General features: G+C 48.0%; 1 protein-coding gene across 5 annotated transcripts in view; it reads left to right on the top strand.

Annotated features, from left to right (window-relative positions):
- The window catches only part of LAMA3 (laminin subunit alpha 3), a 253,384-nt gene that overhangs the window by 138,769 nt on the left and 87,518 nt on the right, over positions 1 to 27,097 (top strand). For all 5 annotated transcript variants that reach the window (XM_042239547.2, XM_060405225.1, XM_042239549.2 and 2 more), the window contains 8 exons: positions 874 to 1,000; positions 1,083 to 1,222; positions 3,079 to 3,194; positions 4,812 to 5,023; positions 5,986 to 6,190; positions 20,607 to 20,751; positions 21,642 to 21,782; positions 23,305 to 23,466. In XM_042239547.2, coding sequence (XP_042095481.1) covers positions 874 to 1,000; positions 1,083 to 1,222; positions 3,079 to 3,194; positions 4,812 to 5,023; positions 5,986 to 6,190; positions 20,607 to 20,751; positions 21,642 to 21,782; positions 23,305 to 23,466 — 1,248 coding nt within the window. The remainder of the gene's footprint in view (positions 1 to 873; positions 1,001 to 1,082; positions 1,223 to 3,078; positions 3,195 to 4,811; positions 5,024 to 5,985; positions 6,191 to 20,606; positions 20,752 to 21,641; positions 21,783 to 23,304; positions 23,467 to 27,097) is intronic.

Genomic DNA, 27,097 nt, shown 5'->3' with positions numbered 1-27,097 from the left:
CTGGAAGAAACACAAGCTGGAATCAAGATTGCCGGGAGAAATATCAATAACCTCAAATATGCAGATGGCACCATCCTTATGGCAGAAAGTGAAGAAGACCTAAAGAGCCTCTTGATGAAAGTGAAAGAGGAGAGTGAAAAAGTTGGCTTAAAGCTCAACATTCAGAAAACGAAGATCATGACATCTGGTCCCATCACTTCACGGCAAATAGATGGGGAAACAGTGGAAACAGTGTCAGACTTTATTTTTGGGGGCTCCAAAATCACTGCAGATGGTGACTGCAGCCATGAAATTAAAAGACGCTTACTACTTGGAAGGAAAGTTATGACCAACTTAGAAAGCATATTAAAAAGCAGAGACATTACTTTGCCAACAAAGGTCAGTCTAGTCAAGGCTATGGTTTTTCCAGTAGTCATGTATGGATGTGAGAGTTGAACTATAAAGAAAGCTGAGTGCCGAAGAATTGATGCTTTTGAACTGTGGTGTTGGAGAAGACTCTTGAGAGTCCCTTGGACTGCAAGGAGATCCAACTAGTCCATCCTAAAGGGGATCAGTCCTGGGTGTTCATTGGAAGGACTGATGCTGAAGCTGAAACTCCAATACTTTGGGCACCTGATGCAAAGAGCTGACTCATTTGAAAAGACCCTGATGCTGGGAAAGATTGAGGGCAGGAGGAGAAGGGGACAACAGAGGATGAGATGGTTGGATGGCATCACCAACTCAATGGACATGGGTTTGGGTGGACTGAGGGAGTTGGTGATGGACAGGGAGGCCTGGCGTGCTGTGGTTCATGGGGTTGCAAAGAGTCGGACACGACTGAGCGACTGAACTGAACTAAACTACAGCTTGAGAAGATTTTTTTTTTCCACCTAGACCCAGGTGACCCTTCAAGGCCTAGTACCACGCCCAGGTCGGTATGTCATCGTCGTCCATTTTTATCAACCAGCACATCCAGCGTTCCCGGCACAGGTGTCTGTGGATGGAGGACGGCTGCAGGCAGGTGAGCTACAGGGAGCAGGGCCGGTTTTGGGGCTCACCTCTCCTGGCAGGGGTGTGACAGGACTGCCTCCCTCTGCCCCTAGGTGTCTTCCGGGCCTCTTTTTGCCCCCATGTGCTTGGCTGCCGGGACCAAGTGATCACCGGAGATCAGGTTGAGTTTGACATCTCGGAGCCGGAGGTGTCCCTGACTGTGACAGTTCCAGAGGGAAAGTCCTTAGTTTTGGTGCGTTCTGCTCTTTCCTCTCATACTCTTTACGTGCTTGCCTTGGTCGGCTGCTCTGTGTGTCTGTTCTGGCTCATGGCAGTAATTCCTCCAGGAAATTGGAGCCATGTTTATAGAAAAACGTTTAAATTTTACAGCTGCCTTTAGCAAAAGAAGGTCTGTGACTATTAAAATCAAGGGAAGTCAGAATACTAGAGAAGCGACTGGGAAGAAAACTCCCCTGCATGAAGCATGGGAGCTGTCTCTCTGTCTCCATCAGTCCCACCTCGCTCTCATCTGACAAGTCTCTCTCTGAGGTGTTGAACACTCCTTTCTTCCTGAAACTATCCTGTTTTGGCTCCCATAGCTACTTTCTCTTGGCTTTCCCTGCTTTCTCCAGTGCTCCTTCAGTGAGTTCTCTTCCCTTTCATCCCTTTCATGTCAGTGTGCCCTTGGGCTTGACACTGAGACCCCTTGTTCTAAGATTTCTCTTCATACAACATCATCTGTGCCTGTTGATTCTGTCCTCCCCTCTGTGGGAATGATACCCACACCTGTGACCTCATTTCCCATCTTTCCTGAGCTCTGGGACCATCTACTGTGCATCCCCATAGCCAGAGCGCTCACAGGTCCCTCCAGCTTAGCCTGTTACCTGTATAGACCCCAGGTGCCCCGTTCCCTGTTTATCACCTTGGCTGGTGGAATCATGATCACCCAATGCCTGTAAAGCCTTTGAGAGCTAGCAAACACAGTCCAGGCCTGCCCTGAACCCTCCAATTCTTGCTCATGCCTCCTTTCTCTCTGAGGATGTCATCCCAGGGTCAGGGGATACATTTTGTATCCCTGTGCCTGAAACACCATCTGGCACCGGTGTTCGGCAATGTTTGTTGAATTGAATAACATGAGAGCAATAGACTCTGTACACTGTCAGTGGCTGAGTAGCTGACAAAGATGTTGAAATTTCCTGCAGCATTTGTTACTGCTGTGGTCTGATTTACACAGGTACAGAGAATACAGGGCGGTATTTTTAAAGACTGGGGCCACAATTATTCATAATAGAGTATCTGACAGGTTAGGCATTTCAGGGGCAAGCCACCATATGAGTCTCCCCATTGGTCCTGCCGTTTCAGTTTGCTTACTCTCTGAAAATACAGAATGAGGACTTCCCTGATGGTCCAGTGGTTAAGACTGCTCACTTCCAGTGCAGGGGATTCAGGTTTGATTCCTGACCAGGGAACTAGCTCCTACATGCTGCAACTGAGAGTTTACATGCTACAACTAAAAAGATTCCAAATGCCCCGACAAAAATCAAAGATCCCTTGAGCTGTGACTAAGACCTGGCACAGCCAAATAAATATGAAAGAAAAAGAAAGACTAAAAAATAAAAATAAATAAATAAAAATACAAAATTCCACCCCCTGGAGATCCAGGGTCATCGCAGGGATGGATCACACGGGGCCTGACATCATAACAGGCCTCTGTCTCCTATCCCCACCCAGCACCCAAGGCTGCTGCGCCTCTGAGCAGGCGCTCCAGGGGGTCTGTCCCCCCAACTCATTATCATTTCCCTAGGGGGAATGTGTCCTGAGCCTTCAACACTGAGTTAGGGTTGCTTTGTGATTCTTTTTTTGTAAGTTCTGTTTCATGTGGTCTTGGACTTAACAATAAAGAACACTGATCTGGCAACCCACTCCAGTATTCTTGCCTGGAGATTCCCCATGGACGGAGGAGCCTGGTGGGCCATAGTCCATGGGGTTGCAAAGAGTCAGACACGACTGAAGCGATGTAACATGATCTTAGTGAAGAGAAAGCATGGTGGAGCCGTGGGTGTGCCGTGCTGCTGAAAATCCAAAGGCATGCTGACACTTTCCCTTTAGGTCCGTGTCCTAGTGGTGCCTGCAGAGAATTACGACTACCAGATCCTTCACAGAAAATCACTGGACAAGTCGTTGGAGTTTGTCACCAATTGTGGAGGAGACAGTTTTTATATTGAGTAAGTATCAGTTTGTGTGAGGGCTTCCTAGGTGGCACTGGTGGTAAAGAACCCGCCTGCCAATGCAGGAGACACAAGAGAAGCTGAGTTCAACCCCAGGATCGAGAAGATCCCCGGGAGGAGGGCATGGCAACCCACTCCCGTATTCTTGCCAGGAAAATCCCATGGACGGAGGAGCCCTTAGGGTTGCAAAGAGTCGGACGTGACCGAAGCGACTTAGCATGCACACATCACTTGGTGGCACAGCCATGGGAGGCCTGAGGCTGTCCCACATTCCCAACCAGAGCAGGAGGCCCGGGGAGGGGTGGCGTTCGGGTCTGTCTTCCTCCTCTGAGCGCCCAAGGGAGCAGCAGTGAGTCCCTGATCCTCGGCACACACTGACCTGTGTACTATCTCATCATGTCCGTCTGGGCGGGATTTCCCTCTTCAACTCTGATCTCAGCAGATCACCCCCAAGCCGGGATTCACAGGCTGCTTGGGGGTTTCTCTTCCTCTTTGTTGCTTCCTGTTGGCCAACTCGGATTCCTGAAAGATACCAAATGGTTACCTCTGCTGCAGGGCACATCAGCCCTGATTCCCGCTCTCCTTTGCCCTTTCATCAGTGAGGAGCATTACAGAAGGCCAGGCCTCCCTGTCCTCATTTGGTGGGTTCCCAGATGCTGAGAGCGTAGAACAGCCCTTACTATCAGTTCCTGTCAGTCTCTCCTGCAGACCCCCCCTCCCTGCCACCTTGTAGGTTTCCTGAGGAACCTGGGCCTCCAGAGGGTGGAAACCTCTTGTACAGAAAATATTAACAGCAAGGGCTCTGAGGTCAGACCGCTGTGGATTTGAGTGCCTACCCCACCCTCCATAGCTCTGTGCCCTCAAGAATGTTGCTTAACTTCTAGGAGCCTTCCTTATCTCACCTGTGAAATGGGGCTTCGGCCTAATCGGTTAGGTGGGTGTCAGGTTAACGTTGTTCAGTCACTAAGTTGTGTCCAGCTCTTTGCGACACCATGGACTGCAGCACGTCAGGATTCCCTCTCCTTCACCATCTCCCGGAGTTTGCTCAAATGTCCATTGAGTTGGTGATGCTGTCTAACCACCTCATCCTCTGCCGCCCCCTTCTCCTTTTGCCTTCAATCTTTCTTAGCATCAGGGGATTTTCCAGTGAGTTCGCTGTTACCATCAGGGGGCCAAAGTATTGGAGCTTCAGCTTATGAGGTTAAACGGAAAACTTTTAACATACATGTTCAGTAAAAGTTGACGATTCGCCTCCTCCTCATTATTATCCTAAGTGGTATATCATAGCACATGCAGGTATAAATTTTTTGGTGACTGCTGTATTGAGATAGAACCTATACACCATACAACTCATCCTATAGATGAATCTTCACCCTTTTATTCCAGCCACCAAAGGTTCCCGCCCACCAGTCCTGTGATGAGTCCTGAAGTAGATGGGGGTGGGTGGGTGCTGTCAACCATTGTAAGTGCAGGGGTGGGGTTTCTGCTCACTTTTTCCTAGATGCCAGAGCCCCTCTCCCAAAACACTGCTTGGTGGGGTGTGTGGGAAGGGGAAGGTGGGACCATTTCTGGGCATGCCTCCCAGGATCTCACTGTGTGTTCTTGTTCCCACAGCCCCCAGAGAGCCTCTGAATTCTGTAAGAATTCTGCCAGATCCCTGGTGGCCCTTTACCACGAGGGCGCACTGCCTTGCGAGTGCCACCCCGCCGGGGCCATCGGCCACCCCTGCAGCCCCGAGGGCGGGCAGTGCCCGTGCCGGCCCCACGTCATCGGGCGGCAGTGTACCCGCTGTCAGACGGGCTTCTATGGGTTCCCGCACTGCAAACGTAAGCACACGTTCGGGGCAGCCAAGGTCATCTCTGGTCCAGGTGGATGAAGCCCGCCCAGGGCAGGGCTTGTCCAGTTTCACTGTGCTGGAGACTCACCTGGGGATCTTGTGAGAGTGCAGATTCTGAGTCAGGAGACCTGGGCTGGGGCCTGAGAGTCTACATTTCCCGCAGCCACTCAGAGGATTCCCATGCCGCTGGTCCAGGGACCACTCTCTGAGTAGCAGGCTTCTAGAAAAGACGTATTTGTGTCTCCTGGACTAGGGGACCCATGCCCTTGGCAAAGAAGGTGAAGGGAAATAACCTTAAGCTTCAAAACACCGGACAGCTTGGCCCTCTTCCTAGTGGGATGGGGTGGGCTTCAGTTTTTGCAGCCTAACCACCAAAGCTTAGTCGAGGTGGGAGGAAACCCAGGATCAGAGGGCACCTTCCTCTCTGAGGAGGCCATGGATCTTCGTCTAAGAATTGTCCTGCCGCCCTAGACAAGGCCCAGCCCACGCTGTGTGAGGGGTGCAGAGGCCCCGCGTGGAGGCCAGCCTTTGCCTGCTGCAGGCCCCACCCCTGATCTTGGGCCCAGCGCCCTGGGGCAATGTGAAGGCCCTTCGGGGAGACTGGGAGGAGCAGACCCTCTAACGAAGGCCAGACTTCACATTAGAATGGCACACAGCCTCAGCCTGAGGATGAGGGGGAGGCCCCTACGAGTGTCTACCTTGAGGTCAGTAGGTCCAGTGATGCCTCACTCAGTGTCCACACACTTCTCCACCCTCAGCATTGGACGTGGTTGGTCTTGGCCCCAGAAAGGAGCCTTTCAGATCAACCACACTCAGTGATGCCATAATGAAGGAAAAACAAGACCTTACTCCCAGATACCCTTTGGAAGCTTCTGAAAACGCTGGTGGTGCAGTTTTGCTGGAGATCAGGGGCGTCTAACCCTTATACCATGTCTCTTTATCCTTGGCCAGCTTGCAACTGTGGCCGGCGCCTTTGTGAGGAGACAACAGGGCAGTGCCTGTGTCCTCCCCGGACGGTCAGGCCCCAGTGTGACATGTGTGAGGTGCGCTCCTTCAGCTTCCACCCCCTGGCCGGTTGCGAAGGCTGCAATTGTTCCCGGATGGGCACCGACAGGGCCGCCACCGTGGAGTGCGACCGGGACCACGGGCAGTGCAGGTGAGGCGTGGGGGGCTAGCCTGTCACATCCTGTCCTGGGAAGGGAAGATGCCATGGGCCCCCACTTGGGTCCTCGTTTACTTCTCACTTCAACACTGCTCTGTGGCACTCCCCACCCAGGACGGGCGTGGTGTGTGGAGTAACTGGTCCCCTGGGGCTCAGGGTAGCTTGGCAGAGCCTGGGTGGGCAGATAGCTGTTGCCTGGGGTTCAAGCAGCCTCACTGTCCTCTCCAGCCTCGTTCTGTGTGTTTACATGCTGCGCGTGTGATAAAGTGATCAGTTCCATCTCCTGGGTCATTCATTGGGTGGTGAGCGCCTCTTGGCCTGTACTGAGGTTTGAGCTCTAAACCTTCTCTCTCGTAAGCTGCTAGTTTTGTTAAGCACAATACATGATGAAGTCTAAAATCTGGATCCCGCCGCCCTGACTCAGACAGGCGAGCTAGAGGCCATGTGGGGTCTCCACCGGGGGGTCAGTTGTGGGGAGGGTGTCAGGGTGAGCAGTACCTATTGGAGAGCCTGGCCTGTAAGGGGGGCTGCCCCCAGGCTCACCAGGCACAACTGCTGAGCGATGAGGAGGGGGCGGTTCAAACAGATGCTGTAGAGCCAAGAGGCTCTTCCAGCAGATCAGCTCTGCATATGAAACCAGAGGCTGATGTCACGTGATCCGAGTGATCAGCCTGATCTCTGCAGGACTGGAGAGTAAGCACAGTGGGTAAAGAAGAGGACCCTGTCTCCTAGAAGAAGTGGCTGGAAAGAATCCCACAGGGATTATGTGGCAGGGAGACCGAAGCAGATCTTTTTCCATCCAGGCGGGTGTGGCATGCACGTGTGCAGGAGACAACATGAGACTCAGTCCCTTCTGAGTCCCTTCCTCGTCCCCCCCATCCCACCCCGGGTACCGGATGTCTGGGTCTGTGTCTGTGATCCGGGTGTGACAGCCGGGAGGGGCTGTGGCTGCTGCTGGCAGGCGCCCGCATCTCCTACTCCACTGCAGCTGTGTTCATTTCCTGAGGCCGCTCTGACAAATGACCACACACTGGGCATCTTCAGAGTCAAAAGGCTAAAGTCTGAAATCAAGTCGACGGCACCGTGCCCTTTCTAAAGGCTCCAGCAGAGACCCTGTTCCATGCTTATCTCTTTCCTTCCCATGTTGTCGACAGTCCTTGAAATTCCTTGACTCTGCCTCTGTCGTCTCGTGGATTCTGCTTGTGCGTCTCTGTCTTCACACGGGGGTCTCCTCTGTATGTGTCTGTGTCTCTTCTTTCTTCTTTCAGCCTTTAATTTTTTTTTTCTACCTTGTCTCAGTTGAGGTACGGTTGATGTATAATATATACGTTTCAGGTGTGCAACATGGTGGTGCACAGGTTTTTAGAGTTATACAGCATTTATAATGATTATAAAATATTGACTATTTTTCCAATATTTTATATGTTGCTGTAAAAAATACCCTTGTAGCTCATTTGCTTTTATATAATAGTTTGTGCCTCTTCATCCCCTGCCTCTCTTGGGTCCCTCCTTCCTTCCCTCTCCCCACTGGTAACCACTAGTTTGTTCTCTGTGTCTGTGAGTCTGTTTTTATTGTTTTATATCCACTGGTTTGTTTTCTTTTTTTTTTTTTTTTTTAGATTCTACATACAAGTGATATGCACTGTTTGTCTTTCTCTGACTTATTTCATTCAGCATGTCTTCTGGGCTTCTCAGGTGGCTCTAATGGTAAAGAATCTGCGTGCAATGCAGGAGACCCGGGCTCGATCCTTGGGTGGGGAAGATCCCCTGGAGAAGGAAATGGCAACCCACTCCAGTATTCTTGCCTGGAAAATCCTATGGAACAGAGGAGCCTGGTGGGCTATAGTGCATGGGGTCACAAAGAATCGGACATAACTGAAGCGACTTAGCATGCATACACAGTGCCTTTCTGGTCCAAGCATATTGTTGCAATTGCAAAATTTCATTTTTTCTTATGGCCAAGTGGTATTCCATTATATCTATATGTATACCTGTGTCTTTCTTTCCTTTTAAGGATACCAGTGGTATTGAATTAGGACCTACCTTACTCCAATATGACCTCATATTGATTAAGTCTGCAAAAATCCTCCTTCCTAGGTCACATTCTAGATCCTGGGGGCTTAGAACTTGGATGTATCTTCTGGGGACAACATTCCCCTCTCTATAGCAGCAATGTTGACTTTTCCTGAGGACGGGCCCTTAACCACACCCGTGATTGTTGCCCCATTCCTAGTAGTTCCTTTGTTCTCGGGAAAGGAAGCTGAATGAGAACTTGAGTCATGGAAGAGTCCAAGTCTTTAAAACCACAGGTTGTGAGTCTTCCCTGAGTCAACTTGGTTGTCCGTCCTTCTCAGACTATGAGCTTAAACGGAATGAGACTTGCATAAAGAATTTTGAGGTGATACCGGAGAGTTCTAATCACAGTTAATGAACATACATTAGGATCTGTTCCCTCTGGGGCATAAGCTATTCTCTGGAAGGATACAAGGACTTAGCTCATTACTTAAGACTTTGGGTCCTGACTGCACCAGTGGGCCTGTGAAGATGTCTAACCCACTTCCAGTAAGTCCTGACATCTAAGAACAGTGGTATTCAGCGGAAGCACAGACTTCTACCAGGACCTGTGGAGATGTCCCAGAGCAGAAAGGGGCACTGTGCCAGGAGTTGCTTGCTGTCTTGTGGCCGGAGAAGATGCATAAATGGGAAGCTCTAAGGACCTAAATGTGCCAGTCATGACCCAGTCAATGTAGAAGAAGAGAGACCAGACCAAAGGAAAGTGAAGAATTAGAACTGGCTTCAGCACATTATAAAGAGATTATCTTCCAATAGAAAAAAAAACAGAGAAGGAAATCCAGGGTGTTATAAAACGGGAAACAGATTGAACTAGGAATGATATTCCTTTTAATATATTTGGAAAACAAATCAAAGGAAAGAATCCAACATCTAATTGTTCAGAGGAATGAATAGTCTGACAAGTGGAAGAAGCAGAGAGGGAGGTGTTAGCATTAAAATCCTTCCCCCACTCAAGGGAGTAGGAATCTGGATAAAAACAGATTGCAGTATTTAAAATAGATAAGCTAGAAGGATCTACCGTATAGCACATGGAACTCTGCTCAGTGTTATGTGGCAGCCTGGATGGGAGGGGAGTTTGGAAAAGAACAGATACATGTATATGTATGGCTGAGTCCCTTTGCTGTTCACCTGAAATTATCACATTGTTTGTGAATTGGCTGTACCCCAATACAAAATAAAGTTAAAGAAAGACAGGGTGAAAAACAAGGTTCCATTTGAACAGGAGAATGAGCAATGCATATATAACCTTGGGAAAAACGAAGAAAAAACCAGATGGAAGAGCAAGAGGGGCAGATAAACAAGGAGAAGTGGAATGAACAGTCACTGGGAGATGGAATCCTGGCAGAGTACGGAGCCCAGGACATTGCAGTGGCCACCGTCATAGCTGCATACAGTGTCCCCATATTTAATTGAAAATAAAAACTCACTAGACCACAGAAAGTGCAAACCAGTCCAACAAAGTTCCATTTTTCCATAATGACTTCTTTACTTTTTCTTCTGAAAAGAGGACACCCAAGGGAGGAGATTGGGGCTGGGACTGGAGGTTGGGGAACCATGTACGAGGGTGAGAGTGAGAGAGGACCCCCAAGGAGAAGGTGTAGACACACAGGAGGGAGAACAGGTGTGGGGGTCCCTGTGATTAATCATAGGAGGCAAAGGAGCCACACAGATGGAGAGGCAATTTTCAGGCAGGAGGAGAAGGCAAAGAATTCACTGTCTTAGAACCAGTGGGAGAGTTTTAAAAGGGATTAGCTGTTCAACAGAAGAAATTGCTATGAACAGAACCTCACATAGTTTCTCAAAGCTGCTGCCACAGAAAAAGGAAACCAAGAATGCATTGAAAACCATAAATATCAGGGGTTCCCTGGCGGTCCAGTGGTTAAGATTCCACACTTCCACTGCGGGTGGTATGGTCTCAATCCCTGCTCAGACGCACTAAGGTCCCACGTGCGCTGTGGCTCAGTCAGAAAAAGAAAAACACTTAAGGCATCACCTATGAGAGAGAGATGTACTGTAGGACTTTAGATACAAATTCTAAGGAGTGTTTAACAAACCTTCACTAGCCAATGGCAGTTGAGTAGCCTGGAAAATGCCTAACTCGGAACTGAGGCAGGCTGTATGGTAGTTTTGCCCATGCCCGAGGGAACATCAGCAGGAATGGAATCTTACTGACCTGCATTGCACCCAAAGCGAAAGGTGAAATCTTTTATCTTGACGTTACCAAAAAGACTGTAATCACGTAATGGGATGACATATCTACCCATGATCAAAGCGGATTTGTCGTGAAAGGGCCCTTGGCAGATAATGTAAGGAAAACTTCAGTTTATTACATGACCATAAATTGCACAAATTACCCATGATAATTCCACAGTGCTGATGCCGAAAAAGCTTTTGACTGCCTAAAGGATTATTTCTTTAGAAAATATTAGAGGAAAGAATGCTCCCACCACCTCTGAAAAATTTCCTAATGAAAATGAAGAATGCGTTTGGAGGAACCTAACATTCAAGTAAAAGAAATAATCAAAGATAGCTGGAAGTGAAAGAAAGTGTGAAAGTGTTAGTTGCTCAGTTGTGTCCGACTCTTTGTGACCCCATGGACTGTAGCCCACCAGGCTCCTCTGTCCATGGAATTCTCCAGGCAAGAAAACTGGAGTGGGTTATGAAATTATGTAAATTATGAAAGTATGATAACACATTTATAGGAAACTTGGGAAATACAGAACAAGATTACATATAGTTCCGCTATATATTACGATTATTTTTTAGTAGCTAAATTAAGATTTTTTAGTTGGAGTTTCAATATTGAACCCTCAAAAGTTAGTAGAATACAGAGAAGTAACGGATATAGTAGACCTGAAAAGCACTGTGAACCTATTCAACATAATTAAGATTTATACAAAATCACAGGATAGTAGGAAACAAATTTTATTCAAATTCCCATAGACTGTAAACTGGGAGACACTGGAATATATCCAGAGACATAAAACAAGGTGCAAAAATTTCATGGTCTAAAGGTATTGACCGACCTCCCCTGTGGCTCAGACAGTAAAGAATCTGCCTGTAATGTGGGATACTCGGGTTTGATCCCTGGGTTGGGAAGAAGCCCTGGAGAGAGGAATGACAACCCACTCCAGTATTCTTGACTGGAGAATTCCGCAGACAGAGGAGCCTGGTGGGCTACAGTCCTGAAGTCGCGAAGAGTCGGACATGACTGAGCAACTACCACTTTAATTTTTCACTTTCAAAGGTATTGAAATCATACCGAGTCTGTTGTCTATCACTGTCCTACCTAAATTTAAAACTCTAGATTCTATTTCTTCTTCAACCTCTGATTGCAGAAGTATATTTTATAAAAGATAAAAAGTCCATTGTTTGGGACAGCTCTCTGGATTGTGGTCTTAAAGGTTGATCACAATTTCATTTTTATAGCAACACAGTAATTTGCTTCTGCTTTTAATAAGGGATGGTTATGCCGTCAGATTCTGTGAACGAACCAAAGGTCTAGAATATCCTCAGAAGATTTTTATCAATCAGTGACAGATACACGGACACTGGGAAGCACTGTTTTAAAAAAAAAAATACCGTGATGTTGACCACCTTCAAGATATCTTAAGATTGATTATAGGAGATGGCAGTTCACCTGGACATCCAGTGAAACCACAAGTGCAGACAGCTTGTGAGAAGAGCAGCAGCTAAAGGAGAGCCGTTTGTGGGGGGACTTCAGCCAGCGTCACAGATTTACTCAGTATTTGTGTTAGATGGAGAAACAAAATGCCAGAGAAGATCATAGACTTGGCATCCTGGGAACAGAAGTGCTTCCAGCTTGGCAGAAATCCACAAGCCCCAACAACTTGGAGAAGCAATTCCTTTGATGTACCTCATCAAGTAATAGGAATGGTAAATTCCAGACGGCGTGCAGGCAAGCTCTGGGACACGGTGGTGAGCAGGGCAGATGAGGCTCCCGCCACAGGATGGAAGAGCTCAGCATTCTCACCTGCGTTCTCTCTTCCTAGAAGCTCCCACCTCTTGAAGTTCTTGGGACGATTAAATAATCCTGTGCAAAGCCCTTCGAACAGTACCTGACACACACTAGCACGGGTATTAGCTTTTGCTATTATTTGCCAAGCGCTTGGCTGCCTGCCTTCCGCCCTTTACACTTTGTCCCCCTGAAGCCCCATCCATTCTTCTGGCTTCAACCACCTCCACGCTGGATGATTCCCAGACCCAGAGCTCCAGTCCTGGTCCCTGAAGGACAGCTTATCTCACCTTCATAGAAAATCATTTCTACGTCAGTTCCCTTACTAGCTTTTCTTGTGGGTCTTAGAGGACAAGTCCCCTGACCTCTTTAAGCTCCTGTCCCCTCACAAATATAGTGAAGTGTTAGATTAGATGATCTTTAGGGGCCCTTCAAGTCCTTGAGCCTACCACTGATTCTATATCTGAAACCCATGCCATTGTCTTGCTCTTCAGGCTATTCCTCTCTTCGAACTTAAAAAAATATATATTATTTTTTTACTTATCCGTGGCAACCTTCTCCCTGTCTCCAAAGCCTGAGGTCTCTGTATCACCTTAGAATCTCCCTACAGCCCATCAGGTGTCAACTTCTGAAATAGTATGTATTATCTCCCATCCTTTCATGGCCCCTGCAGGTCCTGGACCTGGAGAAGTCCTTTTACAATGGATAATCTCTGAATTGACCTTCATTTTCCTAGCGTACTTTCTCTCTCCCGCCCTCTCTCTCTCTCTCCTTTCCTTTCTTCCTCCCTTCTTCCCTCCCTCTCTCTCTCCTTTCTTTCTTTCTTTTTCTCCTTAATTGAAGGGGAAATGCTAGTATGCAATCACCTCTCTTGGTCTTGCTTGGTCAGTCGTGTCCGACTCTTTGAGACCCTATAGATCATAGCCCACCAGGCTCCTCTGTCCATGGGATTCTCCAGACAAGAATACTGGAGTGGGTTGCTGTTTCCTCTTCCAGGGATCTTCCCAACCCAGGGATCAAATGCACACCCCTTGTGTCTCCTGCCTTGATAGCTAAATTCTTTACCACTGCGCCACCAGGAAGCCCATACATAATTATACTTGGATTTAAAAATCTGTTTGCTCCATAATTTTGTTATTAATGCATAGAGAATGTTGATAAATGCATATGTTTGTGATTTCATCCTCTTGGTATGTGGGGGTTTTTGAAAACAGGATAAAACATTTCCTTCAGTCCTTGTGATTTTTTTTTTTTGAGTCTTAAATTCTATTTTATCACTGTGTTTTATGGCTGAAACTATTTAATATATCTAGCACCTATTCCAGTTTGGATGCTGTTTCTCGTACAGAAGGCACCCATGCCTACTAACCAGAGGTCATGGTCTGGTAGGGGAACCTCCACTAAGCAGTTATGACAGGGCATCATAATGAACGCCGTATTGCGTGCAGGCTGCTGGAGGGTGGAAGTCGCTCTGCCCGGTACCATGTCTGTCACAGCACTCTGCACAAGAAGCTTCCTTGATGCCCCATTGTCTGAGAGGATAAAGACCAGCTTTCCGTGGTCTGGCCACCACTTACCCTAACTTAAGCTTTTTTCTTTTTTTTTTTTTTTTTCAGCTTTTCTGGTCTTTCTTGCTTTCTTTAAATGCTTTTTGCAAGCCTTCAGTTCTTCAGTTATGGGTTCTCCTTTCCCCTCTTCTGTTACCCCCTCCCAGTTATCCACATCCTTCAAGGGTTCTGTGTTAAAGGTACAAATGCAAAGAAGGCGTGAAGCCTCTGCAAGCCCACAGGGATACCCCCATCATCTCGCTGCCGTCCCATCTCTCACATGATCACCTAACTTTCTGCGTCTGTGTCCCGTGTCCTCAGTGAAAATGCACCAAGGTCAAGACTAACGTACTGTATTTTGTCCTCTCCCTCTCATGTCCCCTAACTCGAGCATGTATCTCTAGAAGACACTCAGTAATTATAGGGTGACTAAATGAGCAGATATAAGGTAGGCTTTGGATTCCAGATGAAAACTGTTCTTGATGGGGGTGCAATGCGAGGTGTATTTAATGAGCAAAGGATAGAGTTCACCCTCATGCCTGACTTTCTGGTGACCTCCGAGACTCCTGAGCACCCACACACGCGCAGTCGTCTTTGCCTAATATTTGGCCCTGAGCCCGTTGCCATGGAGACGACTTCACTTGACCGGCATCCCCAGTGCACCTCCTGGCAGCGGCAACTGGAGCCTTCCTGCCGTTGTGGTGAGGGCAACTCCTTGGGTAGCACAGCGTCTCCCTGGAGGAGTGTGCAAGGTCAGGCTGACTTCAGGTCATTTTCTAAAGATACTCAGCCAGACTTTGGGGGAGGAAGTTTCCTTTTTATTCCCCATTGTCATGGCACCGCTCCAAACTCCTTTGTTTGCTTGTCTTTGCACAGGATTCATGTGCTCAGAGCTCTCAGCACTGCGTTGCTCAGACATCGTGTTCTCCACATTTTGGTGGACGCTTGCCCATCAGGGCCACCTGGGATCCTTGGGGTTCAGCTCCCAGGCCACTGCTCTCCTCACCATGCTCAACTTTTTTGCTTTTTTCCGTCCACTCATATGTGCTTGGTTGCTACCTACATGCTAAGTGAGGCTCAGCGCTTTATCCCGTGTTACCAACGAGGTCACACCCTCTCTGCCCAGCTCTGCCACCACATCATCCCACAGTTGCCCTGAAATAAACAGACACACGTTTCTCCTTGTCTCGACAAGCAGCTTGCACAGCTGTCCTCCCTGAAAAATACCCTTCCACCTTTCTTTTCCAGTGAAGTGGAAATATTAAGAAATAGGCTCCCATCTGCCTGTCCTCACCCTCAAAGCCTATGTTCAAGTCAGCGCGCAGTCACTTGTCCGCTGTGGTGCTCAGGGTGGAAGGGGCTCGTGGGCACCAGAATTCTGGATCGCACTCATGGGTCAGTGGCCCTGTGTGTTTGCAGGACGGCCAGCTGCCCAGTGGCTCTGTGACAAGAACAGTGTTTGTGCCCAGAGTCCTTTCCCCGCTGCCAGGTGGGAGGAGCAGAGAGCATCCTGCTCATGAGGCCATCCCCAGAGTCCCTCCTCTGAGCAGGTGTCCTCTTCCTGATGCTTTTCTGTGGAGGGGGTTATTTGCACTGCTCCTTCCCATCTCTCACCCCCGCCCCCCTCCCAGGGTTCTTGTGCTCCAGAAATAGGGAACATTGTCTGGGGACAGGCAGTTTTTTGCAGGACTGAGATTGCATTTAGTCTGGGACTCACAAGGAGAGAGTAGGTGTTATTCACCTGGGCCTAGGAACAAAATTGTGTGTGCTAGAATGTGTGTGTGTGTGTGTGTGTGTGTGTGTGTGTGTGTGTGTGTGTGTGTGTTTGTGAGAGAGAGAGAGATGATGTAATCTGCAAGTGGGTATAAGTGTTGAGTTGGCCAGAACATTCATTTGGGTGTTGTTTCTTTAAAAAAAAAAAAAAAAAAAAAAACGTGTTACAGACAAATCTGAACGATGCTTCTCTGAGAAGATGGTTCATGGTTTCTGTAGCTCCCCAAACCACCCCTTATCCCTCTCAGAGTTTGCAGCCCACTGTACCAGAGCAGTCACTCCAAGCAGATCACTTCCACCTTCCACCTATTTTACTAGAGGAGTGATTTGGGGAATATTTTCTTCCTCTGTAGAAGAAACAATCTCCGTAGGTATCAGGGAGGGAGGGAGATGAGGAGACGGGGCTGAAATGACATCTGCCCTGCCAGCAGGTCTTGCAGGCAAAGCTGATTTTATCTTTTTAGGTGTGGTGGGTGGGATAAAGAGACCCCCATCTGCTCCCCTTTGCTGATGTCACAACAAGAGTACTTGTTTGTCTAAGGCAAACTTACTGGAATATAAAGTTGTCTTTATCTTTTTTGGGGTGGTCTCTGGGGTGGTCCTTTGGGCTTCCCTGGTGGCTCAGATGGTAAGGAATCTGCCTGCAATGTTCAGTTCAGTCGCTCAGTTGTGTCTGACTCTTTGTGACCCCATGAATCGCAGCACGCCAGGCCTCCCTGTCCATCACCAACTCCCGGAGTTCACTCAGACTCATGTCCGTCGAGTCCGTGATGCCATCCAGCCGTCCCATCCTCTGTCGTCCCCTTCTCCTCCTGCCCCCAATCCTTCCCAGCATCAGAGTCTTTTCCAGTGAGTCAACTCTTCACATGAGGTGGCCAAAGTACTGGAGTTTCAGCTTTAGCATCATTCCTTCCAAAGAAATCCCAGGGCTGATCTCTTTCAGAATGGACTGGTTGGATCTCCTTGCAGTCCAAGGGACTCTCAAGAGTCTTCTCCAACACCACAGTTCAAAAGCATCAATTCTTCGGTGCTCAGCCTTCTTCACAGTCCAACTCTCACATCCATACATGACCGCAGGAAAAACCATAGCCTTGACTAGATGGACCTTAGTCAGCAAAGTAATGTCCCTGCTTTTGAATATGCTGTCTAGGTTGGTCATAACTTTTCTTCCAAGTAGTAAGCGTCTTTTAATTTCATGGCTGCAGTCACCATCTGCGGTGATTTGGGAGCCCCCAAAAAATAAAGTCTGCCACTTTATTTTCCACTTAAGTTTCCACTGTTTCCCCATCTATTTCCCATGAAGTGATGGGACCAGATGCCATGATCTTCGTTTTCTGAATGTTGAGCTTTAAGCTGCAATGTAGGAGATCCATATTCGATTCCTGGATTGGGAAGATCCCCTGGAGAAGGGAATGGCTACCCACTCCAGTATTCTTGCCTAGAGAACTCCATGGACAAAGGAACTTAGTGGGCTACAGTCATGGGGTCGCAAAGAGTCGGACACGATCGAGCGAGTAACACTTTAACCTTCTGGGGCGAGATTTTTTTTTTTATTGAAGTATAATTGATGACAATATTATATAAGCTACAGGAGTACAATATAGTGATTCACAATTTTAAAGGTTATACTCCATTTACAGTTACTATAAAACATTAGTTATATTCCCTGTGTTGTACAATAAATATATTCTTGAGGTTTATTTTATACCTCATAGTTTATACCTCTTACTCCTCTCCCCTGTGTTGCCCCCTACTTCCCTCTTCCTACTGATAAGCACCAGTTTGTTCTCTATATCTGTGAGTCTGCTTCTTTTTTGTTATATTCACTGTTCATGGGAAATAGATGGGGAAACAGTGGAAACAGTGCCAGACTTCATTTCAACTGCATATTCAAAAGCAGAGACATTACTTTGCCGACTAAGGTCCATCTAGTCAAGGCTATGGTTTTTCCTGCGGTCATGTATGGATGTGAGAGTTGGACTGTGAAGAAGGCTGAGCACCAAAGAATTGATGCTTTTGAACTGTGATGTTGGAGAAGACTCTTGAGAGTCCCTTGGACTGCAAGGAGATCCAACCAGTCCATTCTGAAGGAGATCAGCCCTGGGATTTCTTTGGAAGGAATGATGCTAAAGCTGAAACTCCAGTACTTTGGCCACCTCATGCAAAGAGTTGACTCATTGGAAAAGACTATGATGCTGGGAGGGATTGGGGGCAGGAGGAGAAGGGGATGACAGAGGATGAGATGGCTGGATGGTACCACGGACTCGATGGATGTGAGTCTGAGTGAACTCCGGGAGTTGGTGATGGACAGGGAGGCCTGGCGTGCTGCGATTCATGGGGTCGCAAAGAGTCATACACGACTGAGCGACTGAACTGACTGAACTGAACTGGTCACTGTATTTTTTAGATTTCACACATAAGTAAGATCATACAGTATGTCTTTCCCTGTCTAACTTATTTCACTCAGTATAATTACCCTTCAAGTCGCTCCATGTTGCTGTAGATGACAGGATTTCATTCTTTTTCATGGCTGAGTAGCAGTCCATTGTATATAGATACCACATCTTCTTTATCCTGGCACGAGATATTTTAATAAATATTAAGAGATAGGTGAAAGCTTACATTTGGTAGCAAGTGAATGACAAAATATTTCATATCAGGTTGTACTCTTAATCATCTCATGGAAAGCAGATTTCCTAATAGTTTCTTAAGACCCACAAGAAAGGCTCAGCGTGTAGATCTACCAGGCGGTGGCTGTGGAGCTCAGTGGCCAAGCTGCTTCTTCTGTCCTCACACCGCAGAGCTGGGTTGCTCAGTCCTGAGAAGCTGCTAGGGCTTTCTCGCCCGTCTTGTGCTCAGAGCTGCCCGCAGACGCCTGGGCGCCCAGCCCCACACAGGCCGTTGCCGCCCTCTCCACCTGCTCCAATGTCACCCGTCACTCAGCTGGACAACGGGGAGCCCTCCTTGCTGTCTCCCCATCTGTCCCCCCACCCAGACCACGACGAGCCCCAGCACCCTCACCCTGAAATAGCTTGGAACCCATCGCCCCCTCTCCGTCCTGAATACCTCTGCCCTCGCTCGGCCCCCATCTCCCTGGTGCAGAGCTGCCCTCAGCTCAGTCCTTGACACACAGCCACCTGTCCTTCTTCCTCTCTGAAAGCTTTTCAAGATGACAACCCCCGTTTGAGAACTGGCCAGCTGCCGGCACTGCCTGGCATCTCCACCACTGCCTCCCCTCTCTCTCACGGAGGGAGAATGAAGCCTTGAGAAGCTGGATAACTTGCTGAGACACTGTCTCTGAGTCATGTGAGAGCTGGATCAGAACTCTGGCCAGTCTGCCCTCGGTGTGCAGGGCTCAGCCCCACGCCCCAGGGCTGCAGGACAGTGTTGCAGCGGCCAGCCCCTCCGTCCCGGTGAGCTGACCCCCTTCCACCTCCCCAGGCTTTCCATCATGGATGGTGACTTGGGTCAGGCTTGGGAGTAGGCTCTGGGGTGAGAGAAGGACAGAGGCCCTGGGCCTGAGAGCTCCCAAGATAAGTGTTAGGTGGGAATGTGAACAGTATACACATGTGGTCAACACGGGGGTCAGAAGGCCAACAGACTCAGCCTCCTGGAGGGAGGAGACTCCTGCCTCTCCAGGCTCATGGCTCAGCATCCTCACTTGCACCCCTGCTCCAGAAGCTCCCCGCTGTGTTCCCTGCACACGCCGGGCCATGTCCCCCATTCTTGCTCTCTGGAATGCCTGCCCCACCTTCTACCCCAGGACTCTTGTCCTTTTACACTCAGCTCAGGCATCACCTTCCCCTGGGGAGGCTGGGTCTGTGCAGGCCTTCTGACCCCTGTGTAGACCCCATATGTATATTCACATTCCTACCTAACAGTCACCCTGGGAGCTCTCAGGCCCAGGGAGTCTGTCCTTCCTTCACCCCAGAGCCTCGTACCAAGCCTGGCCCAAGATCCATAATGCTCATTGCTTTTTGTTTTCAATTAAGGTATAGCTGGCATGTAACCTTATATGCAGTTCAGTTTAGTTCAGTCGCTCAGTCGTGTCTGACTCTTTGCAACCCCATGAATCGCAGCACGCCAGGCCTCCCTGTCCATCACCAACTCCCGGAGTTTACTCAAACTCAAGACCATTGAGTCAGTGATGCCATCCAGCCATCTCATCCTCTGTTGTCCCCTTCTCCTCCTGCCCCCAACCCCTCCCAGCATCAGAGTCTTTCCCAATGAGTCAACTCTTCACACGAGGTGGCCAAAGTACTGGAGTTTCAGCTTCGTTCCCTCCAAAGAAATCCCAGGGCTGATCTTCAGAATGGACTGGTTGGTTTCAAATGTAAACATAGTGATTTGATATTTGTGTCTATTGTGAAATGGTCACCATAGTAAATCTAGTTATCACCCATGATCATAAATACTTACAATTTTTTTTCTTGTGATTAGAATTTTTAAGATTTACTCTCTTAGCAACTTGCAGAAGTGCAATATGGCATCATTAACTATAGTTGCTGTGCTGTACATTACATGACATCCCAGCACTTGGTATTTTATAACCGAAAGTGTGTATCTTTTGACCCGTTTTTCATTAGGATGGTGGTCACTTTGAGCTGCTTTGTGTGAGTGCCTTGTATCTGCTTTTCCCAATTCTGCTTGGACACTGGCACCTGTGGGCAGGCTCTGTGTCTACTAACTGGCTTTAAATATATATATTTATTTATTTATTTGCATTGGGTCTCAGTAGCAGCACACAGGATCTTCATTGCATCATGCGGGATCTTTCCTTGCAGTGCACAGACTCCCTAGTTGTGGCTCAGTAGTTGTAGTGACCAGGCTTAGTTGCTTTGTGGTATGTGGGATCTTAGTTCCCCGACCGGGGATCGAACCTGTGTCCCCTTCATTGGAAGGTGAAGTTTTAACCACTAGACCACCAGGAAAGTCCCTGAACTGGCATCTGACAAGCAACTTCTCTGCGGCAGTGCAGGTCGGCTTTAGAACTGTGTGTACAAAGGTGATGAAGACTTTTGCTTCCTTTCCTTGAGCACAGATGCAAGCCCAGAATCACAGGGCGGCAGTGTGACCGGTGTACTCCCGGCTTCTACCGCTTTCCTGAGTGCCTCCCCTGCCACTGCAGCAGAGATGGGACCGAGCCAGGAGTCTGTGACCCGGGCACCGGGGCGTGTCTCTGCAAGGTAAGACGGAATGTGCAATGCTGGAGATGTGGGCCACCGGCCAGAGTGGAGGGTCTTCATGCTGAGTCATTGTATAAAAACCCGTGGGAAACGAGATTGACCCATGATCAATGATGCTGGGAAAGATTGAAGGCAGGAGAAGAAGGGGATGACAGAGGATGAGATGGTTAGATGGCATCACCGACTTGATGGACATGAATTTGAGCAGGCTTCGGCAGTTGGTGATGGACAGGGAAGCCTGGCATGCTACAGTCCATGGGGTCACAAGGAGTCCGACATGACTAAGCGACTGAACTGAACTGAACTCATTGGGTAGAAACAGTTAGAAGCCACCCCATCATTGGGTAGAAACAGTTAGAAGCCTCCCCAGCCTCACTGCTCTTGTCCTTTGGAGGGTCTACAGACCTCCTTAAGAATCTGATGACACAAATGGTCTCCAGAAAAATCGGCACAAACTTTTGTCTATAATTTCAAGAGGTTCCTGGGTTTCCCTGAAGCCTATTCCTGTCCCGTGGACCCCAGGTTCATCATCTCTGCTCCAGGGTGTTCTGCCAATGACGGATGGGTTCCCCAATCCCAGCAGATGCTCTAAAGTGGTTGTAAGTGGGATGAAGCAGTCTCCCCCACATTGTGAAATTTTTGGTGCTGTTTTTCTACCTTCAAGATGCTAAAGGGCATCTGATGAAATTTAGGAAATCCTCTCTTCCATTTGTATGTGGTATAAAAATTTAAACAGTTGATGTGGTAGAACAGTTGAACAGTCATATAACTTTGGATGTTTTATTAGCATCCACATCCCATTGTCTTATGTCGGTACTTAATTTGTAGCTCCCTTGAATCAGAGGCCCTTCAGAAGGAATGATCTCTTCTTTTGTGGTTTTCTTTGACAGGAAAACGTGCAAGGCACAGAATGCAACATATGTCGGCAAGGGTCATTCTACCTGGACCCAGCGAATCCCAAGGGTTGTACCAGCTGCTTTTGTTTCGGAGTCAGTCATCACTGTCACAGCACTCATAAGAGAAGGGCTAAGGTAGGCAGGGCATCAGAGTCCTTCTGTTTTTCTTTAGCACTTCTAAATGAGGAAGTGAGGGGTTCCCAGGTGGCACAGTGGTAAAGAATCTTCCCACAGAACAGGAGACGTGAGTTCGGGTCCTGGATTGGGGAGATCCCCTGGAGTAGGAGGTGGCAACCCACTCCAGTATTCTTGCCTGGAGAGTTCCATGGACAGAGGAGCCTGGTGGGCTGCAGTCTGTGGGGTCGCAAAGAGTCGGACATGACTGAGCATGAGCATGCATAAAAATAAAAAATGAGAAAGTAACGCACTGGCATGAGACGTGAAGAGTCATGGAGGTTTTTGCATCCTGCTGGGTTAGAATGTTAAGCACTGTGCTCACTGTCCTTAGCCTGCAGGGTTCTGTCCCCAGATGTCCTCACGTCCCTCAGCTCACGTCCCCCATCAAATCTCTGCTCTCGTGTCCCAGTGCTTGGAGAAGCCTCCCCTCACCACTCACTGATTCTGTGCCCTCACCTTTCTCTGTGGACTTCATAGCGTGCATCACAGTTCTAAAGCTTATTATCGCTCTTCTTTCACCACTTGCATGTAACCTCCCTGATAGAATCCCAGTGCCGTGAGCAGGATCTGAGATGTAGTAGTTGCTCAGTAAACGCTCAGTAGAGTTGGTTGTTCTCCTCCCTTACTTATCTGCTTATCTTCCTGTTTTACTTACCTTCTCACCTGTTTTACCACATCTTGTCTTTGGCCACTTTTAAAGTCAACTCCAGAAAGCTAACACTTGTGTTGCCTTCATGACCCCATGCTTGCTTTCTTGTGTGAGTCACGTATTTGTTGTTATTGTTGTTTAGTTGCTAAGTTGTGTCCGACTGTTTTGTGACCCTATGGAGTGAGTTATGTATTATGTCCAACAAATGTTCAAAGAAAGATTTTTGTATCTGTTTTACTGCCTGCCTCTTGAAAGGAGCACAAGCTTGTAGTTGGGGGAGAAAGTTATTTTGTAAATCCACCATGAAGGCTCCTCTTCGTATCCCCAGGGGACCCCCGAAGCATTATTCCACATCTATGCCTTGTCAGCTCCCTCTTTTCCTTCCCTTCATAATTTAACTCTTGGCTTCCTTTGTGATCAGGGGAGTATTTAATTCTGATGCTCCATTTAGAGAAAAACAACGACAGCAGGCCACTGTAATTCACATCATATTTTTTCTGCAAGGAGCTCATCATTAAAATGCGCCCACAGTCCTAGTTATGGTCCACACCCTTATTTGCATATTATTCGAACAGTTATTGGACACTACTAAATGTCAGGATGTGTGCAGGGCTAAAGGATAAATCCCACATGCATATGGCCACTATCCTTTGAGAACTCCTAGTCTCCATGGGTCTGTTGGGGGCTGAGCGGGAATCAGAGACGAGGAGACACCCGAGGGAGGCCTTTGCAGCAAGGTGGCTGCCCCACGGCTCTTTCTGCTCTTCAAGATTCAGCCATCGCCAGAGGAGCCATGGGCACATGGTTCCATCCCTTGCCTCTGTGTTTCAGCTTGTGGACATGATGGGCTGGCGCCTGCAGACAGCAGACGGAGTGGACATCCCTGTCTCCTTCAACCCTGGCAGCAGCAGTATGGTGGCCGACCTCCAGGAACTGCCTGCCACGGTCCACAGCGCATCCTGGGTAGCCCCGCCTTCCTACCTGGGGGACAAGGTAACCATATCCTGCTGTTTTCCTGTGCCCTTGCTGGACTTCTTCCATCACTACCTGGGCATCATTAACCGGAGGTCTGGAAGGAAAGTTCCAGAGGTTCAAGTTACTAAAATTGGAGACCTTAGGTTAATCATGGGCTTCCCACATGGCTCAGTGGTAAAGAATCCTCCTGCCAATACAGGAGACTCAGGAGACTTGGGTTCTATCCCTGGGTCAGGAAGATCTCCTGGAGGAGGAAGGGCAACCCCCTCCATTATTCTTGCCTAGAGAACCTCATGGGCAGAGGAGCCTGGCGGGGTACAGTCCATAGCATCTCAAAAGGTCGAACACAACCGAGTGACCGAGCTCACGTCGGTTAATCACAAATGCAGATGATGGAGGGACTGAAGGTATATGTATCTCAGGGGCCCCACACGCATCGCTCACCAGCAAAGGAATAATGCACCAGGTTGTTCTTGGTTTTCACTTAATGCTGAGGGAAAATTCTTAAATGGAAATAACCCATTTAAATAATACCTGATGCGAATGGCGCATGTATGCTTTTAAATGCCAGTGCTGAGAATTCTTTGTTTTAAAGCAGAAGAAAGGCCCCTTGTCAGGAAAACAAAAGCTGCCAAGTGACTCATGAGCTTATTAAAAGAAGCCCAGGAACCAGCGACAGCACAGCTTTCATTAATAGAGTCACGTGTGGTTATGAATAAATTCTTTCTTTTTGAAAAAATAAAATGTACTGGGGTGCAGTTGATTTACAATGTTGTGTTAGTTTCTGCTGTCCAGCAAATTAAATCTGCTGTCCACTCTTTTTAGATTCTTTCACATATAGGTCATTACAGAGTATTGAGTAGAGTTCCCTGGGCTCTACAGTAGGTCCTTATTGTTACATATTTGATATACTGTAGTGTGTGTATGTCACAGACGTAGAACACAAGCTTGTGCTTCCCAAAGGGGACAGGGTGCGGGGGAGAGGAATAAATTGGGAAATTGTGAGTGACGTGGTTAGATGCTCCTCAGGGAGCTTACAAACAAGTTGCTTTTCCTTTGCTGCATAAATTATCATTCCAGGATCAGGCCACCTACACTCATTTATAAGGACAGAAGTATGAGCCTCCCATAGAAACATCCTCTGGTGACACATGCTCCTGGGGGCCCAGGGTAGAGCTTTGGGGAAGAGGGAGATTTCACAGAGCCCCGCCCACAGGATACCATGTCCTCACATCTAGAATGACTAGATACTCGGGTCTTCTCAGCCTGAGCCCTCTGACGCTGTCTTTGGGTTGAAGGACTGTGGCTGCTGACCTCTGAGTGTGGGGAACGTTGCTCATCTCACATAATCCTGCTTCTCCCTCTCGTGGCATGCCTCTTCACATCCACAGGACGAGCCCTGTACTTACTGGTCATCTTGTCCTGGGTAACAGACGACCCACAGACTTTGCAGCTTAAAGCAGCAGACCATTACTATCTCGGCCAGTTTCCGTGGATCACGGTGGCTCAGGGTCTCTCATGAGGTTGTGGTCAAGACATCAGCCTGGGCTGCAGTCACTTGGGCCTGGAGGATCCATGTCCACACTTGCTGGTGTGGCTGTCAGCCGGCCTCTGTCCTTGGCTGGCTATTGGTTGGAGGCTTCAGTTCCTGTTCATGTGAGACCCTCTATAGATGTGTGAGGGTCCTCATGATACTACATTTGGCTTCCACCGAAGCAAATGAGAGGAAAAACAATATTTTTGTAACCTAATTTCAGAAATGACACACTCTAGTTTCTGCTATATTCTGTTCTTTAGAACACAGTCACTAAGCCCAGCCTATACTCTGGGAGGAGAATTAAGCTCCACCTCTAGAAGACAGGAGTATGAAAGAATGTGTAGACCTATTTTTAAAGCCTTAAGTTCCTCTAAAAACTGTAAAAATAAAGTGACCATATCACCTTGCACTCTCACTCCTGGGCATGTTTTTCCAGAGAAAAACTTGGTCCAAAAAGATACACACACCCCAGTATTCATTAATTACTGTTTACAATAGCCAAGACAATGGAAGCAAGCTCAGTGTCCACTGACAGGTGAATGGGTAAAGAGGATGTGGTGCATATATACGATGGAATATCACTCAGCCATTCACAGGAATGAAATAATGCCTCCTGCAGCAACACAGATGGACCTCGAAATTGTCGTATGGAGTGAAATAAGTCAGACAGAGACAGACAAACATCATATTATAGTGCTTATATGCAGAATCTACAAAGGTGAGGCAAATGGCCTTACTTAGAAACCAGAAACAGACTCACAGGCTTAGAGAATGAACTTAGGGTTACGAGTTGAGGGAAGGGGCTGGGGAGAGGGATAGATCAGGAGTTCTCAATGGATGTGTTCAAACTTCTATATTTAAAATATCAGTAGATAACCGACAAGGACCTCTTGTCTAGCCTAGGGAACTCTCCTCAATATGATGCACCAACCTAAATGGGAAGAGAATTTGAAAAGAACAGACGCATGTATGTGTATAACTCAATCACTTTGCCGTACACCTGAGACTAGCACAACGCTGTCGATCACCTATATGCCAATATAGAATAAAGAGTGAAAAGCAAATGATGTCAGCCCATCGAAAGAGCAATGCTTATTCTCAAAAGAGAATTTGAGACGTTATCTTGAGTACTTCCAGGCTCTTTGGTCATAACTAGGTGAAGCTGTGTAGGCTGTAGGTCCTAGGGAAGAACTTCAGTGGACTGGGAGTCTAAAGGGCTGCCCCACCCCCCGACTCCAATTTATTTGCATCTCAGTAAAAAGCCTCTTGATGAAAGTGAAAGTGAAGAGTGAAAAAGTTGGCTCAACATTCAGAAAATGAAGATCGTGGCATCTGGTCCCATCACTTCATGGCAAATAGATGGGGAAACAGTGTAAACAGTGTCAGACTTTATTTTTGGGGGGCTCCAAAATCACTGCAGATGGTGACTGCAGCCATGAAATTAAAAGACACTTACTCCTTGGAAGAAAAGTTATGACCAACTTAGGTAGCATATTGAAAAGCAGAGACATTACTTTGCCGACAAAGGTCCATCTAGTCAAGGCTATGGTTTTTCCTGTGGTCATGTATGGATGTGGAAGTTGGACTGTGAAGAAAGCTGAGCCCCGAAGAATTAATGCTTTTGAACTGTGGTGTTGGAGAAGACTCTTGAGAGTCCCTTGGACTGCAAGGAGATCCAACCAGTCCATTCTGAAGGACATCAGCCCTGGGATTTCTTTGGAGGGAATGATGCTGAAGCTGAAACTCCAGTACTTTGGCCACCTCATGTGAAGAGTTGACTCATTGGAAAAGACTCTGATGCTGGGAGGGATTGGGGGCAGGAGAAGGGGACAACAGAGGATGAGATGGCTGGATGGCATCACTGACTCGATGGACTTGAGTCTGAGTGAACTCCAGGAGTTGGTGATGGACAGGGAGGCCTGGTGTGCTGCGATTCATGGGGTCGCAAACAGTCGGACATGACTGAGCGACTGAACTGAACTGAACTGAACTGAACTGAAGGGTACTTTGTCTACCTGCCCTGAGGTGACGTTGCCTCTGATTTTCATCCCTCAATCACTCCTTCCTTCTTGATCAGCTTTTACTTTAAGGGGGAGAGATGTCAGGACCAGA

This window comes from Ovis aries, chromosome 23, assembly GCF_016772045.2.
Source record: "Ovis aries strain OAR_USU_Benz2616 breed Rambouillet chromosome 23, ARS-UI_Ramb_v3.0, whole genome shotgun sequence".
NCBI lineage: Eukaryota > Metazoa > Chordata > Mammalia > Artiodactyla > Bovidae > Ovis > Ovis aries.
The sequence above is the reverse complement of the archived record's forward strand: the minus strand, read 5'-3'. Positions and strand labels throughout refer to the sequence as shown.